This window comes from Channa argus, chromosome 18 (genome assembly GCF_033026475.1).
Source record: "Channa argus isolate prfri chromosome 18, Channa argus male v1.0, whole genome shotgun sequence".
NCBI lineage: Eukaryota > Metazoa > Chordata > Actinopteri > Anabantiformes > Channidae > Channa > Channa argus.
Genome location: NC_090214.1, coordinates 11,798,650 through 11,812,232, shown reverse-complemented (window position 1 = coordinate 11,812,232; position 13,583 = coordinate 11,798,650). Strand labels below are relative to the sequence as shown.

The 13,583-nt window shown below is 40.0% G+C and overlaps 1 protein-coding gene across 1 annotated transcript; it reads left to right on the top strand.

Annotated features, from left to right (window-relative positions):
* Positions 1-842: 842 nt before the first annotated feature.
* On the top strand, positions 843-13,211 carry LOC137104103 (AP-4 complex accessory subunit RUSC2). Its single transcript, XM_067484945.1, has 10 exons — positions 843-1,122; positions 3,845-5,216; positions 6,294-6,573; positions 6,743-7,783; positions 8,811-8,887; positions 9,020-9,194; positions 9,283-9,388; positions 9,504-9,550; positions 10,011-10,647; positions 10,818-13,211. The coding sequence occupies exons 2-10, from the start codon at positions 3,900-3,902 to the stop codon at positions 10,903-10,905; spliced, it is 3,768 nt and encodes a 1,255-aa protein (XP_067341046.1). The 5' UTR covers positions 843-1,122; positions 3,845-3,899; the 3' UTR covers positions 10,906-13,211.
* Positions 13,212-13,583: the final 372 nt, after the last annotated feature.

The following is a 13,583-nucleotide window of genomic DNA, read 5'->3' as shown; positions in this document are numbered from 1 at the left end:
CGTCTGTAAAGTGGATTCTGAATACTAAGGGCCCATTTTCACCACTGGAGGGCAAGCTGAGCCTGGTCAGCTACAACCAAATCAGTCCATCACAGCACATTAATGATTAATGGCAATTTAGTGACTTTTTGTAATTGCTGTAGAAACATCTCACAGGTCAGTGTCTGTTTAGAGTTAAACTGTTGTGACTTTAGAGATAATTTCTCCATTACTCAGACACTTTTTAAATTATCGAGTTGGTCAACGAGGATTCCACATTTATTCGGTATTGATGTGTAGTTCAGCACTATTCTGCCATAATAAAAAACACCATATACATGTATAAACCCTCTCAATAGAAATGATAAAGTGCCAGAGACCGTGTGGCACTGAATGTAAAAACCATTTTATTAATTAATAAAATAATTAACAATGTATCAAGTTTTTTATTGTCTTTATTCTTTATCTTCTTTATCTCATTTAAATATAAATTAAATTATTACTTTGATCTTGAATTGATCAATAATGCACTGATGTTCTATGTAATTTTATAAATACGTGATCTTTTAGCATTGGATGATACTGTATGTACAGGGACTACGGATGAACAGTATAAACGGATTCTGGGGCAGTCTGGGAGTGTCCATAGTCCCCGTACAATAAACTAAGAAATATAATAAATAAAGATGCTTTAACTAGTGCCATAACTGTGCTATTTTGTTATGCTTACTTTTTATTGTTGAAAAAATATATCTATTTATAGGTTTAGGACGTTTTTTCACCTGATGTCTTGGACACTATGAGTGACAGAGATTTCTATCTCCTCATTGGCCAAAGCCGCTATGACGTAACATCTCCGCCAGTCTGAGCGGTGCTGAAGCGGCGGCGTGCAGACTGCTGTGTGTCCACCCGGAGCCCAATCCCGGACCGGTTTCACGTCACCCTAGTATATAGTTATAATTTTCCATAAATATCAGGTAATAGAGTTGGAAACATCATCTTTCTTATGCGTCTTTGATGTCAAAGGTGCGTCGAGCCCCTGCTTGCTCTTTGAAAAGAAATGTTTGGTTGCATGATTTTGGACCTAACCACACCTCCAAACCAGAGTCACCTGGAAGGAGCGGGCAAGACAGCTGCGTTCAAGTAGGTGTTAAGCTTAAAGATTTTGCAGAGATGCAGGGGTCATGTCTCAAATGTCGGAATGCGCTAATGTGCTTTAGCTATTGGGAAGTTAGTTCACATATTCAGTTGTATTTTGGATTTCTAGACCCAAGCCTTCTCTCTCTCTCTCTCTCTCTCTCTCTCTCTCTCTCTCTCTGTGTGTGTAGAAGGCCACTATTTCTGTCTTGGACGGTTACTTTGACATGTGAATCCTACACACCAGCTCTTGTCATGTTACTTACTTTATTGTTCTGCTTTAGCCACTTTAATTATTTTATTTTCAACAGAAAACAAACACAAATTTCATCTACAGTTTGCCCTTCCTTGCCTCTCTGCCTATTTATGTGGCCTTGATTTAGGATTTGGGCTTGGTCTAACGTCAGATCCAGCCATCTCTAACTAAATAATACTTAGGCACTTACTTAAACCTTTCCTCACATACACTTAGACTGACATGACCTGTAATAAGCTGTGTAACGAGACATCATTACACAGAGACATGATGATGCTGTCTCCAAACACATCAAGTTGGGCCTAAAACTCTTTTCTTTCACTGAACACAGTCCCATCCTTCATGTGAGATGGCTGTCCTGACCTGGCAGACATTTCCAGTGAAGTAGTCCAGTTAATCACAACCATCTCAGTGTGCTCCAGTACCCAGAGGACAGAACTGTTTGGCATAGGTTTTAGTGCTTTAATTTAAGGGGACTTCAGTACTGAGCAATTTTCTGTTAGAAAGTCAGCAACACTGTGATGAAGGTCCCACCTGTTACACCTGTATCTGAGGAAATGATTCCTTGCTAACAACTAATAAAATTAAATGTCAAATTGTGTTCTTGTTTTTTCAGACAAAATGTGTTAAAATGCAGAGTCATTAGACCACACCTGGAAATAGTAGACATAAACCGGAGTGTTAAAAATAAATGCAGTTTTTGGATGTGTCAAAATAAAAGCATGGGGTGGGAACACAATCATAAGGCTGCTAATATGCTCTTTGTTTTTTGTTTATTTAATATTTTTTTGTTGTAATAACTTAAAGTAGGTTTACTTGGTTATGTTGTCCTAGAGGATTGCTGTTGTTGTGCCACTAGACCGACATTAACCCCCCATATTGTTTAAAAATATTTAACCCAGTATTGTAATAACATGCAATTGGGCTAAGGCAGATCACCAGTACATGTAGGTTAGCAGCTAGGATCCCACCATCAGAACCTAAATGGTGATACTGTCTTACTATATGTTTGAGCAGCCTGCTCAGTATTTGTGAAATAAAATATTTATATCCTTTAACAGGCAGAAGAAGAGGGTTTTCACTATTATTTTCAGAGCACACTTAGCTTTTGTGAAACTGTTAAACTGTGAGCCTAATCCTGTTATTTTGTATTAACACTGAACTATAACCATACAGTAGCTTAACTCCAACTAGAAGGTACGGTGAAGGGTATTAACTGCATTTGAGCATGTTGTTAATGTGTTTACTATGTATTGCCATGGTAATGATGTTGTTGCATGGATGTGATGATAAAGAGGATTAGCCTACCTCTGCAACAGATGTTGTTTTGAATTTTTATACATCAGTGCCATACGAGACATAGAAGCTCAGTGTGAGGGCTACAAACTAATGGCTGTGTGATCTATGACATAAAAGGATGGCACATCCAAACTTGTATAAACTTGATTTTTAGTCTCCTTTAAATTCACAGCACAGCACAAAGAACAGACTGCTGAATGCAGATGTAAGTGAATGGTGTGAGGTTCTATTGTAGCATAATCTGTTATTATGGATAAATGAATTGATAAAATTTTTCTCTGTAGTTTCTTGTTATGTGCAGATTTTTAAGATGCTATGTAGTCTTCTTATCAACATATTAATAGTCTTCATTACATTATTGTTTAATCATAGATGAAGGGATGATAATCTTTCTTAAGCTGCTATTGTATAGGTTCTTGTTTCAAACTGTATCTGTACATACATTATCAAGCAGAAATGCATCTGAGCATGGTCGAACACTTTGGATTAAGTAAACTGATGTGAAAAGGTATTTACTCCTAACAGTGCCAGCGGAGCATCTCTGCAGTGCAGATGCCCTAGTTACAGAGTAGCTGAGTAACTGTGAGAGGCTGTGGTTGGCCCAGGCTGAGGGAGGAGGAGTTTGTTAATGGTTGACTGAATTATGGAGGGTGGTGATCAGAAAACGCAGTATGACTGACTGGAGTACCAATAATGTAAAGTGAGAAAACAGACTGGCTGCACTAGCCAGAAAATTTGCTTTAACTTATATATATTTTAATGGTTTAGGGAGTTATTACTCTAAAGTTAAATATATTTTTTACTATCCACCAAAACATCTGGGTCCCTCACTTCTGAGCCTAGAAAACTGCAAAGAAAGGAAGAAGCAGACCAATTGGGGGTCCAACATAAACACTTCATATGCAGACACCAACGATGGTGCATTCTATACATGAGTATTGTTGGTATCAGACAAGTTTTAAACCAATTTTAAACTAATTCAGCTGACCACATAATGTTTTTATTGTACTTTATTATTGCACAGCAGTTTTCAATAGCACTGATAACCTGAAATATAGAGTATTTCTTTTCTTTTGTATTTTTATGGAACAAGTTATTGCTACTTCTGAATGCATCCCCATGCCCCACTATCCTCACATTAAAAGCATGTTCTATTTTATCCTGTTCTTTTAGGGTTTAATTTTTGGAACATGGAGACAGTTTCCTTGGTACAGCTTTATCTAGCAGTATGATAGGAGCATCCAGACTCTCAGGGAACACCCTGATAGCGTGCCACTTCCCTGTTGTTCAGCTCCCCACATGGCAGCTTCCTGTCCAGGCCTTGTGCAGCTCGGCCAAGAGGCCCGGCCGTCTGTGCTCAGTAGGCCTCACCCGAGCTGTGTCCCTTCCAGAGCAAGATTCTCTCAACAGAGAGCATGCCCTCAGTGGTGGCCGAAGACCTTTTTCCAGCAGCTACGGTAGTCTAAATGAGGACCGTGCAGAGGAGGAGGGGGCCAGCGACAGCAGTGGGAGATACGACTCAACCTCATCTCCAGAGGAGTTGAGTTCCCATCTGAAGAAGGACGAAAGAGAGGGCTCTGCAGCTAGAGGCAGTCTGTGCTCTCACAACTCATTTCTTCCCAAGACAGGGCTAGATGATGATGAGGAAGATGAATATAGTGATGGAGATAATCTGCACAGATATCATGAGGATTCATCTTTTGTACTGCATGGAAATTCCAATTGGCCTGTAAGTGATGAAACCAGTAATTACACAATGTCCCATGGAAACATGGACAGTGAATGGAGCAATGAAGGGACCATGTTAGGTACAGAGAGTGAGCGAGGATGGCTCACTAACCAGCCCAACCAGCTGGACGCTCTGTATAGTGATTGCCAGTGCTTTCATGTGGGCAGATCTGGCATCATGATGATGCCTTGTGGAGAGCAGGATTCAGACAGAGTGAAGGATAACATGTGTTGCTGCATCCACAGCCAACACAAATGTTCCCCATACAACAGTCACACAGAGTGTATCAGTGACTCTTCCTGCAATAGCTCTGATGGTGTGTTGGTTAACTTCTGCACTATCTATAACAGAAGCAACAACCCTGCCACACCTCATGATGTCAGCAGTCCTGCACTTCAACCCTCTCAGTCAACGGAGGGATCTATATTCCTCAACCTCCAACCTGTTCACCAGACTCCCACTGAGGACCTCCGGCACAATGGCACAACCGTTTACTCTCCCCATAAAGAAGAGGTTGACATGACTCTCTCTGCTTCCTGCTGGTCTCCTCAAGGCCTCGACGCTAACTGCAATCTTTACTCGCTGGAGCCGCTCCCCCCGGGTCTCTCTTCTCTGGAAGTGTCAGACCTGAATGCCTGTCTCCAAACCCAGTCAACATTCACGATGGAGACCAACCAAAAGTACTACAAGCTTGTGACTTGTGACCTCTCCTCCCAGTCACCCAGTCCATCCTGGTCCAGTCTCACCAATTGCCATGAGGCTAAGAGCAGGAGCCCTTCTGCTCCTCCTGAGCAGCTGTTTGTCCATCACAAGAAGGTAGGATGTTGGAATAAAATGGCTCTTACTACTGCATTAGATGATAGATGTGCTCAACATCAAATTTCTAACGAAAAATGCCCCAATATAATGTAGACATATACATAAGTTTAGCATTTTGTCACCCCTCAATATGTAAAACTCTATATTGGTTGATTTATTTACTTATGGAGAATATTACAAATTCTTAGGTATAAATAATAAAAGTTAGTATCCAGGTATTGTTATGTGATTTTATTTCTGCTACTAAAAAGTCATTTTATTGTAGATACTTGGTTTTTACAGCTATAAACATGTGAATGACAACTGAACACATAAAGTCGCATGTATGTATGTGCTGTGTTCTGAAGTGTGAACACAACAATTTTTGCAAGTTGTGAAAATCAAAGCTCGAGCTTTTTTTATATATATATATATAAATATATATATATATATTTGTGTGTGTATATTTATATCTTTGTGTGTGCGTGCGTGTATGTATATGTATATATACCAGGATGTCCCTTGAGATTGGGTCTTTTTTGTAACGGAGACTTGGTCAAGAGGCTCAATAAGTGCATCAACAATATTATTATCACAAGGTTTTAGCCTATTTATTTGAATAACTGAATTCAACTGGTGTTTGTACAGAGTCTTTTAGCCAGCTTTTAGATTAATCAGGTTTATGACATGGTTTATAATGAATACATGACGCATTAATAAAAAAAAATCAACGGCTTTCGGCTTTCCATGGAGTGTTTGCATGTTGATTTGGCATTAGCTATTTTTTTTTTCATTTTACTGTCGGATGCCATTGCTGCTGCAACCCTCCCATTTTATCTGGGCTCGGGACTGGCACCTGGTGGGGTGGGATACGATCCCGCAGCCTTCTGTTTCCCAACCTGATGCCCTACCCATTGAGCCACAAGGTTCCACATGACCCATTAATAAATGACAAATTTTGTTAGAAGTATTTATACTCAATATTAAAATCCCATGATCCCATGTTAAAAAGTGGTACCAGTAGCTTGTGTAAAAAATACATGTGGTTTGTTTGCGTAAACTTAAGTGGTTGTTTTTTTTCTTTATCACATTCAGGAGAAAGAGAATCAACAAACCGAGAAGAGGTTCTCCTCAGCACAGTGCAGCACTGAGTTCGACTTCTCCCAGTTGCAGACCTGTGATTACCAGATTCCTACCACCACCACTGATAAAGCCCTCTGTGGGAAGCAACATACAGACAGCATTCAGAACCTTTTGTGCACATCCTGGTTGCTGTGCCCCAGTCAGTGTAGCCCACATGACACACAAGCTGCATCCACACAGCCATCTGTGACTTTGAACAAGGAGCACTGTTATACGGATGCCAGTGAGATGGGTAAGGTAGTTGTGAAGAGAGATCTTCTTTGTTACTAGGTTTTATGAGTGGGAGGGCAAAATTTGCAAACATACAACAATGGAAAAAATTAACTGCTTTTGATACAGTATGTGTAAAGTAGACATATTGTGTATTCCATGTCATTTTATCCTTCTTGTCCTCCTTTTAGGTGCATGTTCATTGGAAAATACAGTGGTGCGCTATAGTAAGTCCCAGCGGCCAACCTCTCTTCCCATTCAGCCCTTTGTTGTGATTCCCTCAGACAAACCCCAGGCCCAGGCCCAGCACCTGGGGTGTCTGCTAGAGCAGTACATAAATCAGAAGAGCAGCAAGTGTGGCAGCTCCCAGCAACACTTCAAGTTCAAGGGCAAAAGCAGTCATTGTTTTTCTGATCTTCAACCTTCACCAATAGGCAGCCACTGCCCCATCTTCCTAGATGCTCCTTTGAGCTCTGACACCTGCTCCACCGCCACACCGAGCCCGGAGTACTTTAGCCACGTACACACATGGAGCCAGTCCAGCAGAAGCCAAGAACGCTTAAGTCCATGTGCACCAAAAAGCACCCTGAATCCATCCCACATCAGTCCAAACCCTGGACTAACTCGGGTGCAAGATAAAACAAGCCCATACTCAGGCAAAACTCAAGGCAGTTTGTTAAACCTAATCTCAGCCCCAAATCAGTCCAACCTTATTAAAATACCCACCTACCAGAACCTTATGAACCTTACCTCTGAGCAGAGCCACCATAAAGCTGAGCACCATAAAACTGAGCCCAAAAGTCCCCATCAGTCCATGACCAGTTCCTCCAACCATGCAGTATTCTCTAATTCACCCCCCACCTTATCCCTAACCACTGACATCTTTCAACCAAACCTACAAGTCTGCTCATCTCCTCCTATATGCTCACAACCAGAAAATAAGTTCCCACAATACGGAGCTGCACCTGCTGCTGATTCTGGCTTTTTTCACAGCAGTTTTACAGCTGCCCTTTCTTCAGTAGCTCCTCTTTCCTCTTTAAGTTCTCTGTTCTCCCTGGCAACTTCTGGGCTCCATGCACAGCAAACCCAGGACTCTGCTGGGCTCAACGGGAAGCGAAGTCAGAGTCAACCGAGTGACTCTCTGATCCAGAGTGACAGGCCGCCCACAGACTTTTACCTCTCGCCTGATACATCTTATGAGTCTCTGTCTATCAGCCATCTTCAGAGAAGAGGTGAGGACTTATCATTTAATGGTAAACAAAGCAGGTTGTTTAAATTGTGATGTGAAATACAATATGTGACACATCCTAGAATCTGAATCGAGTAAAAAGTGACTCAGTGAGAAGGAATGACAGGATTCTTTCTTCATCGGATTGTCTATCCAGTAATTAGCTATGAGAGCAGCAATAAAAAGACTCACTGTGGTGCAGCAGTGCCTTCAATACCCTGAAGGGGCTTCCTCTAAAACATGACCTATTTTTAACTCTCCCTGCACAGGATTGGCTGAGCTTTCTGCTCTGCAGCCTATGTGTGCTCGACTTTCAAGCTCCAAGAGAGGAAAAGAGGGAGAATGATGCAGTAGAAATAGGGGTAATGATTTATGATACACCTAATCATTTTGTTTTAGTGGTACCACACGGGCCACTTGGTGCAAATTTAATTATCTAAATGTGGACCTTCTGCATGGGATAATCAACAATGGAGACATTTGCAGCAGTCAGTGTGATGCTGCACTGCAGGCAGCATCAACATGCATAAAGAATTTACTGTGACATTTGCTGAGGCTAGGCAGTATGAGGTGAAGAAGGACAGGCAGGAAGAAAAGCAAGGCAATGGCAACGTGTGAAATGGAAAACTGACTCTTTGATCATCAGTTCTCGTGGACATTTAAATTCCAGCAATATGATAAAGAACTCTGAGAGCATGCTCTCAAATTTTTACGCATTGACCCAGTTAGGTTAAATCATGTTTCTCACGTTGCTTTTATTTGTTATGGAGTCCTTTAAAGTTCTTTAAAAATCATTTGTGGGATTATTTCACCCTGTTTCCAAGACGAACTTGTTTTAAGAATGATAAGAAATGTCATTGCTGCACTACAACGCAGGGTAGCAGAGTTCTAAAAACATGTTTGATTAATCCTTCCTTATGACAAAAATTACATAAAATAGATTTGGGATATTTTGAATTACCTGAAAGTATGCATGAAGCATTACTTACACCTTCAGGTCACTCAACTTCTTTTTTCCCCACTGTGTTAAGGCTTGCTCAGGTCTGTGAGCAGAGCAGTGGATTTGATCATGACTCATTTTGGCAGCAGCAGAGACCCTGAACAAAAGGTATGAACTTTTAAAGCTAGCCACCTTACAAAATGTGTCAGTGGCCAAGTACAAAACATATATTACCAACAATCAAGGCCCAAATAACTCATGTCGGCAGGAAATATATATGTTTTTTTCCTTGTGCCATAGATGCGCCTGGGTAACAGCTCTTGGAGCCCCACAATTGCTGGTCTGGTTCTGGGACATTTGTGTCCAACTATCCAGAACATTTTAGAGGACGGGCTCAGGGATCACAAACTGGATCTCATCATCGGGCAGCGCCGCAACCACTCCTGGAGTGTGGTGGAAGTCTCTACAAGGATAGGTACATGCATCTATAGGATAATTTTGTGATTTTGATTCAAGAGAACTGTCATCTGAGTTGAGTGGTTCTCTGTTCAAAACTGCAACAGGACCATCCACTAGGGTCCTCCACCGCCTGGTGTGTAAAATCAGACAGTGCCCCCAGCTTACTACCCACTGCATGAGACTGAGAGCTTTCATCATGGGTCTGCTGAAGTAAGTAAAAAATATGTTTAATGATAACAATGAGACTAAAAATGCTAATAAAATTACTGCCCATAAAATCATGTATTCTTTGATTCTTGATTCTTTGTTATTTAACCTTTTTCAGTCTGAGAGCTTTGGAATTTTGGCTCAGTCACCTCCTCAGTCAAAAAGGTGAGTGCACAGTCAAAGTTTCAGTCTGATTCCTCCACAGTCAACAACTAGAAGGATTGCAATGAATTTTAAAATGATTGGTTAAATTATGCAATTAGTGCTTCAGATCAGATCAGATCAGATTTCATTTTTTCTGAGTATTGTCAGTCAAGTGTTCGGTTTGTGTTTGGTGCTATTTACCAAATATTAACATGCCAATATAACATAAGCAAATTTAGTTTCACAACAAAAATGATATCACAGTTGTCATGCACGACACTATACAAACTTCATCTGTTAAAACGGAAGATTAGGTTAAAGACTGAAAATGTGGGACTTCATTTATTGTTGCTGTTAGTTTCCAAGGCCAAGAACTAACTCACAATGACAAGAATCAGTAGGCCATTTTGAGCATGTAAGCAGCAAAGGATATGTTTATGTTAGGATCTTTGTGTGTTCACAACCATTACCATCCCTACAGATGTGGTGACAACCTACTATCATTCTTGGGGGTTCCTGTCCATGTCACTTGGTCATTGTCAGCCCTTGTTTCAGGAGCTGCTACTCCTGCTGCAGCCTCTCTCTGTGTTGCCCTTTGATCTCAATTTGCTCCTGGAGCCTCGACTGTTAAGTAACAGGCAGCTGTGTCCTGAGGGACAAGCTGTCTCTCCAACTCCACCATGCTCAGCCTTCCTTGTGACCAACTGGCGACAACTAGAGGCCAAAAAAAAGGTGGAAAACAGCCAGAGTGGTCAGCAACCCAAGATGTCACAGCAGTTAGACCTGCATAACCAGGAGTCACTCAGGTCTCTGAATTCAAGTTACATGTGCAAAAATGAACTGCAAAGTCAATTATTGGCTCCTGTTCAAGGGTGGTGGCCAAAAGAGCCTAACCGTATGGAACCTGTGGTTGAAGAGATGGACTGTTGTGAAAATGCAGATACTTGGTTTCAGATAAGTATGGACAGCAGGCAAGACAAGACACACACATCAACATGTGGTGAAGCAATAAGCCCTGGTCCTGGTGGGCTGCGCTGGGCTAAACTGTTTGGAGCAGCTGATACTTCCGCAAGAGCAGAAACTGTTTCCCAGAGTCACACTAGAGGACAAACCAAAAGGTAGGAATCAGCTAAATTTCTAATTTGTTTATCACAGAACATACTTTGACCAGTGTTTTTCTCTTAATCTTGGCATTTGATTTAATTTTTAAAAAAAATAATGTTGATTGGTGAAATACTTTCACTGATGATGACTCTCTCTACTCATGATGTCTTATTTTTGGTTTCAGGCGACCATCGCAATGGCTTCATTTGGACAGATCACAGCTTGGAATGTTGGCTCAGTCAATCAGGTCAATGAAGCTAGTAGGAACTTAAAATGAGGGCTACTGAAAACTGCACCCGCTATGGGTGGAGGGCAGAGTATAGACTATTTATTTTAAAAAGTCTTAACTGCATACACATACAAGTGCATAAGCAATGCTCGATCACACTAACAAATAGGTCAGAAATCAGAAATATTAGCAGTTTGGCAGTGGTCCATATTCATCAAGTTTTGTGTTGCACCAGCTATTCATATAAAAAATTTCTAGGTTTAATTGTCCAGGTTGCATGATTAGAAATTAAGGAATACTTAGCTATCTAAAATGAAACTAAACATCTGTAGCACTGTGAGTATACATACACACATTTATATAGCTAGCTCAGTTGGTAAGCCAGACCACAGAGTCAGTAGTTTGATCCCCGGTCCTGGACATACTTTATCTATATATCTATATCTATATCTATATCTATATATATCTATATCTATCTATCTATCTATCTATCTATCTATCTATCTATCTATCTATCTATATATATATATATATGTGTGTATATGTATATATATATATGTATATGTATATATATATATATATATTTTTTTTTTTCATTCCCCACTCACCCCTTCTGTTTGGGACAGCCTTATTCCTGGGAGCTTGAGGGTCCTGCAAGGTATCTTAGCTGTTCCTAGGAGTGGACACTTCTGGACAGACATCTCAGATGCTGTTCCTGGAATATACGGAGCCACTCTCCCAGTTTGGAGGTCACAGCCCCCAATGTCCTTATTACCACTTGTACCTTTACCTTCCACATGTTTTGTAACTCCTCTTTCAGTCCTTTGTATTTCTCGAGCTTCTCGTGTTCCAACTTCCGGATGTCGCTATTGCTTGGGATTGCTACATCTACCACGCTCTTCTTTCCCTTGCTTCTCTGGTTTCTGCTGCCTGATATATTCACTAAGCACGTCATCAGATGGGGCCATCTTCCTGATGTATTTATGGCTCTTGGTTGTTTCATCCTGGATAGTGTCTCTGGCGCTCACTAAACTTTCTGCTCATTCATTCGCCTCCGCCTCGACATCTTTGGAGATGGACTTGTAGCTCTGAGATTGTCCATACTTTCCCACAATTTCTTCTGTCAAATCCAGACACCTCTTTACACTTCTTTCTTTCCTCCATGCTCAGTGTGACACACAACACAAAGGTTGAGTCAACTTTTCTCCATTTTAACTGGTTGCAAGTGTAATTACTGTATTGCCCTCACCCGTTACTTGCCACAGGTGTTTCTAAATACAAATTACAGGAGCATCACATGCTTGAATAGCAGTTATTTCTTACAATTTTGACAAGGCGGCAATAATTTTGTCCAGTCCATTTCTGAGTTCTGTGTGAATTTGTGTGAAAGTTTGACTTTTCTTCTCTGTTACCCATAAACTGTTCCCCATAAAGTTGGAATTATTTTGTTTTCAGACACATTCCTCCTTTTTGCAAAGATTATTGTAGTTTACTTTAAAATGTAATATTTTTGAAAATTGATAAAGTTTAGCGAAGATATGCACTTTAATAAATAATAATGAATTTATTTAATGAATAAATCACAATGTTACAATAATTTCATGGGAAAAGGTACAAAAAATTTTATTTCACCTTTATGGGCAACGGTATATATATATCCATCAGGTCAAATTAGTTGGTCAATCCTGTAGTTTTCTATCTTAGAATTTAGCCTATGTTTTAACTGGGTTTAGTTGAAAGCTGGTGCCACCAGAACTGGATTTACCCCTCAGTTATTGTTTTTGTTTGTATACTATTCAAATTAGCGGAGACTAATCTTTATGAATTGGATCAAAATAGCTGGAATTATTTCCACGACAGATTATGAGCTTAAATAATCACTTAATCACTGATGAGAGCCAAGCCTATTTTTGCAATTAAATTCTGCAATAAATGTACGTAGGTGCTTCTTTGTCACATTACTCTTCTTTGCATTTCCTGTAGGTGAATCTCAGTCATAAATGTGGATTTGCTGTGGATGGTTGGATATTCATATTGTTTAAAATGACAAATTTTTCATACTGTCATGTCATTCTCTTCACACCATTACTCGTAGTGCATTTTCCAGTATGTTGCTTTTTTGAGCAAATTCACAGCATGGATTTACTGTCAGTGCATGAGTTAATACAGTGCTGTTGGTGCTACAGTATTTAATAGTGCTACTTTACTTTTATAGTTGTAGAATTAGATTTTGGAAATGTTTTGGTACTGGCATTTAAAACATGTATAATTCATTTTTTGTTGTTTTGTTTTTGTTGTGTTTTTTTTATTTGGGCGGTGCACATTAGTTAGCATTGATGTAGGTAACATAAGTGTTAATGTGCTGGGGCTAGTTGAAGAGCTAATGTCCCCACATAGTCCTGACACAAGCAAAAATGTAAAAAAATCTATAAAACATTTTCTACATCACAAAATAACCCCAGTAAGTATATTAAGAAACAAAGAATTATTGTGTAGTGTAATACAACATTTAGCGCTACTGAACCGACTATTAATAATTAACAAATGTCATTCTTTGGCATACAGTCGTATGTCTTGCAGTGAAGTTGCACAAATTCTAAGCCCTCTTGTGGCTGTTTCAGGTATTTAAATGTGTCAGGTATATTTTGATAGACTGGTAGTTTGATAAGAAGTAGGACTGAATAAAAATGTGTTCTCTGCTTTTGTTAAATAGAGAATATG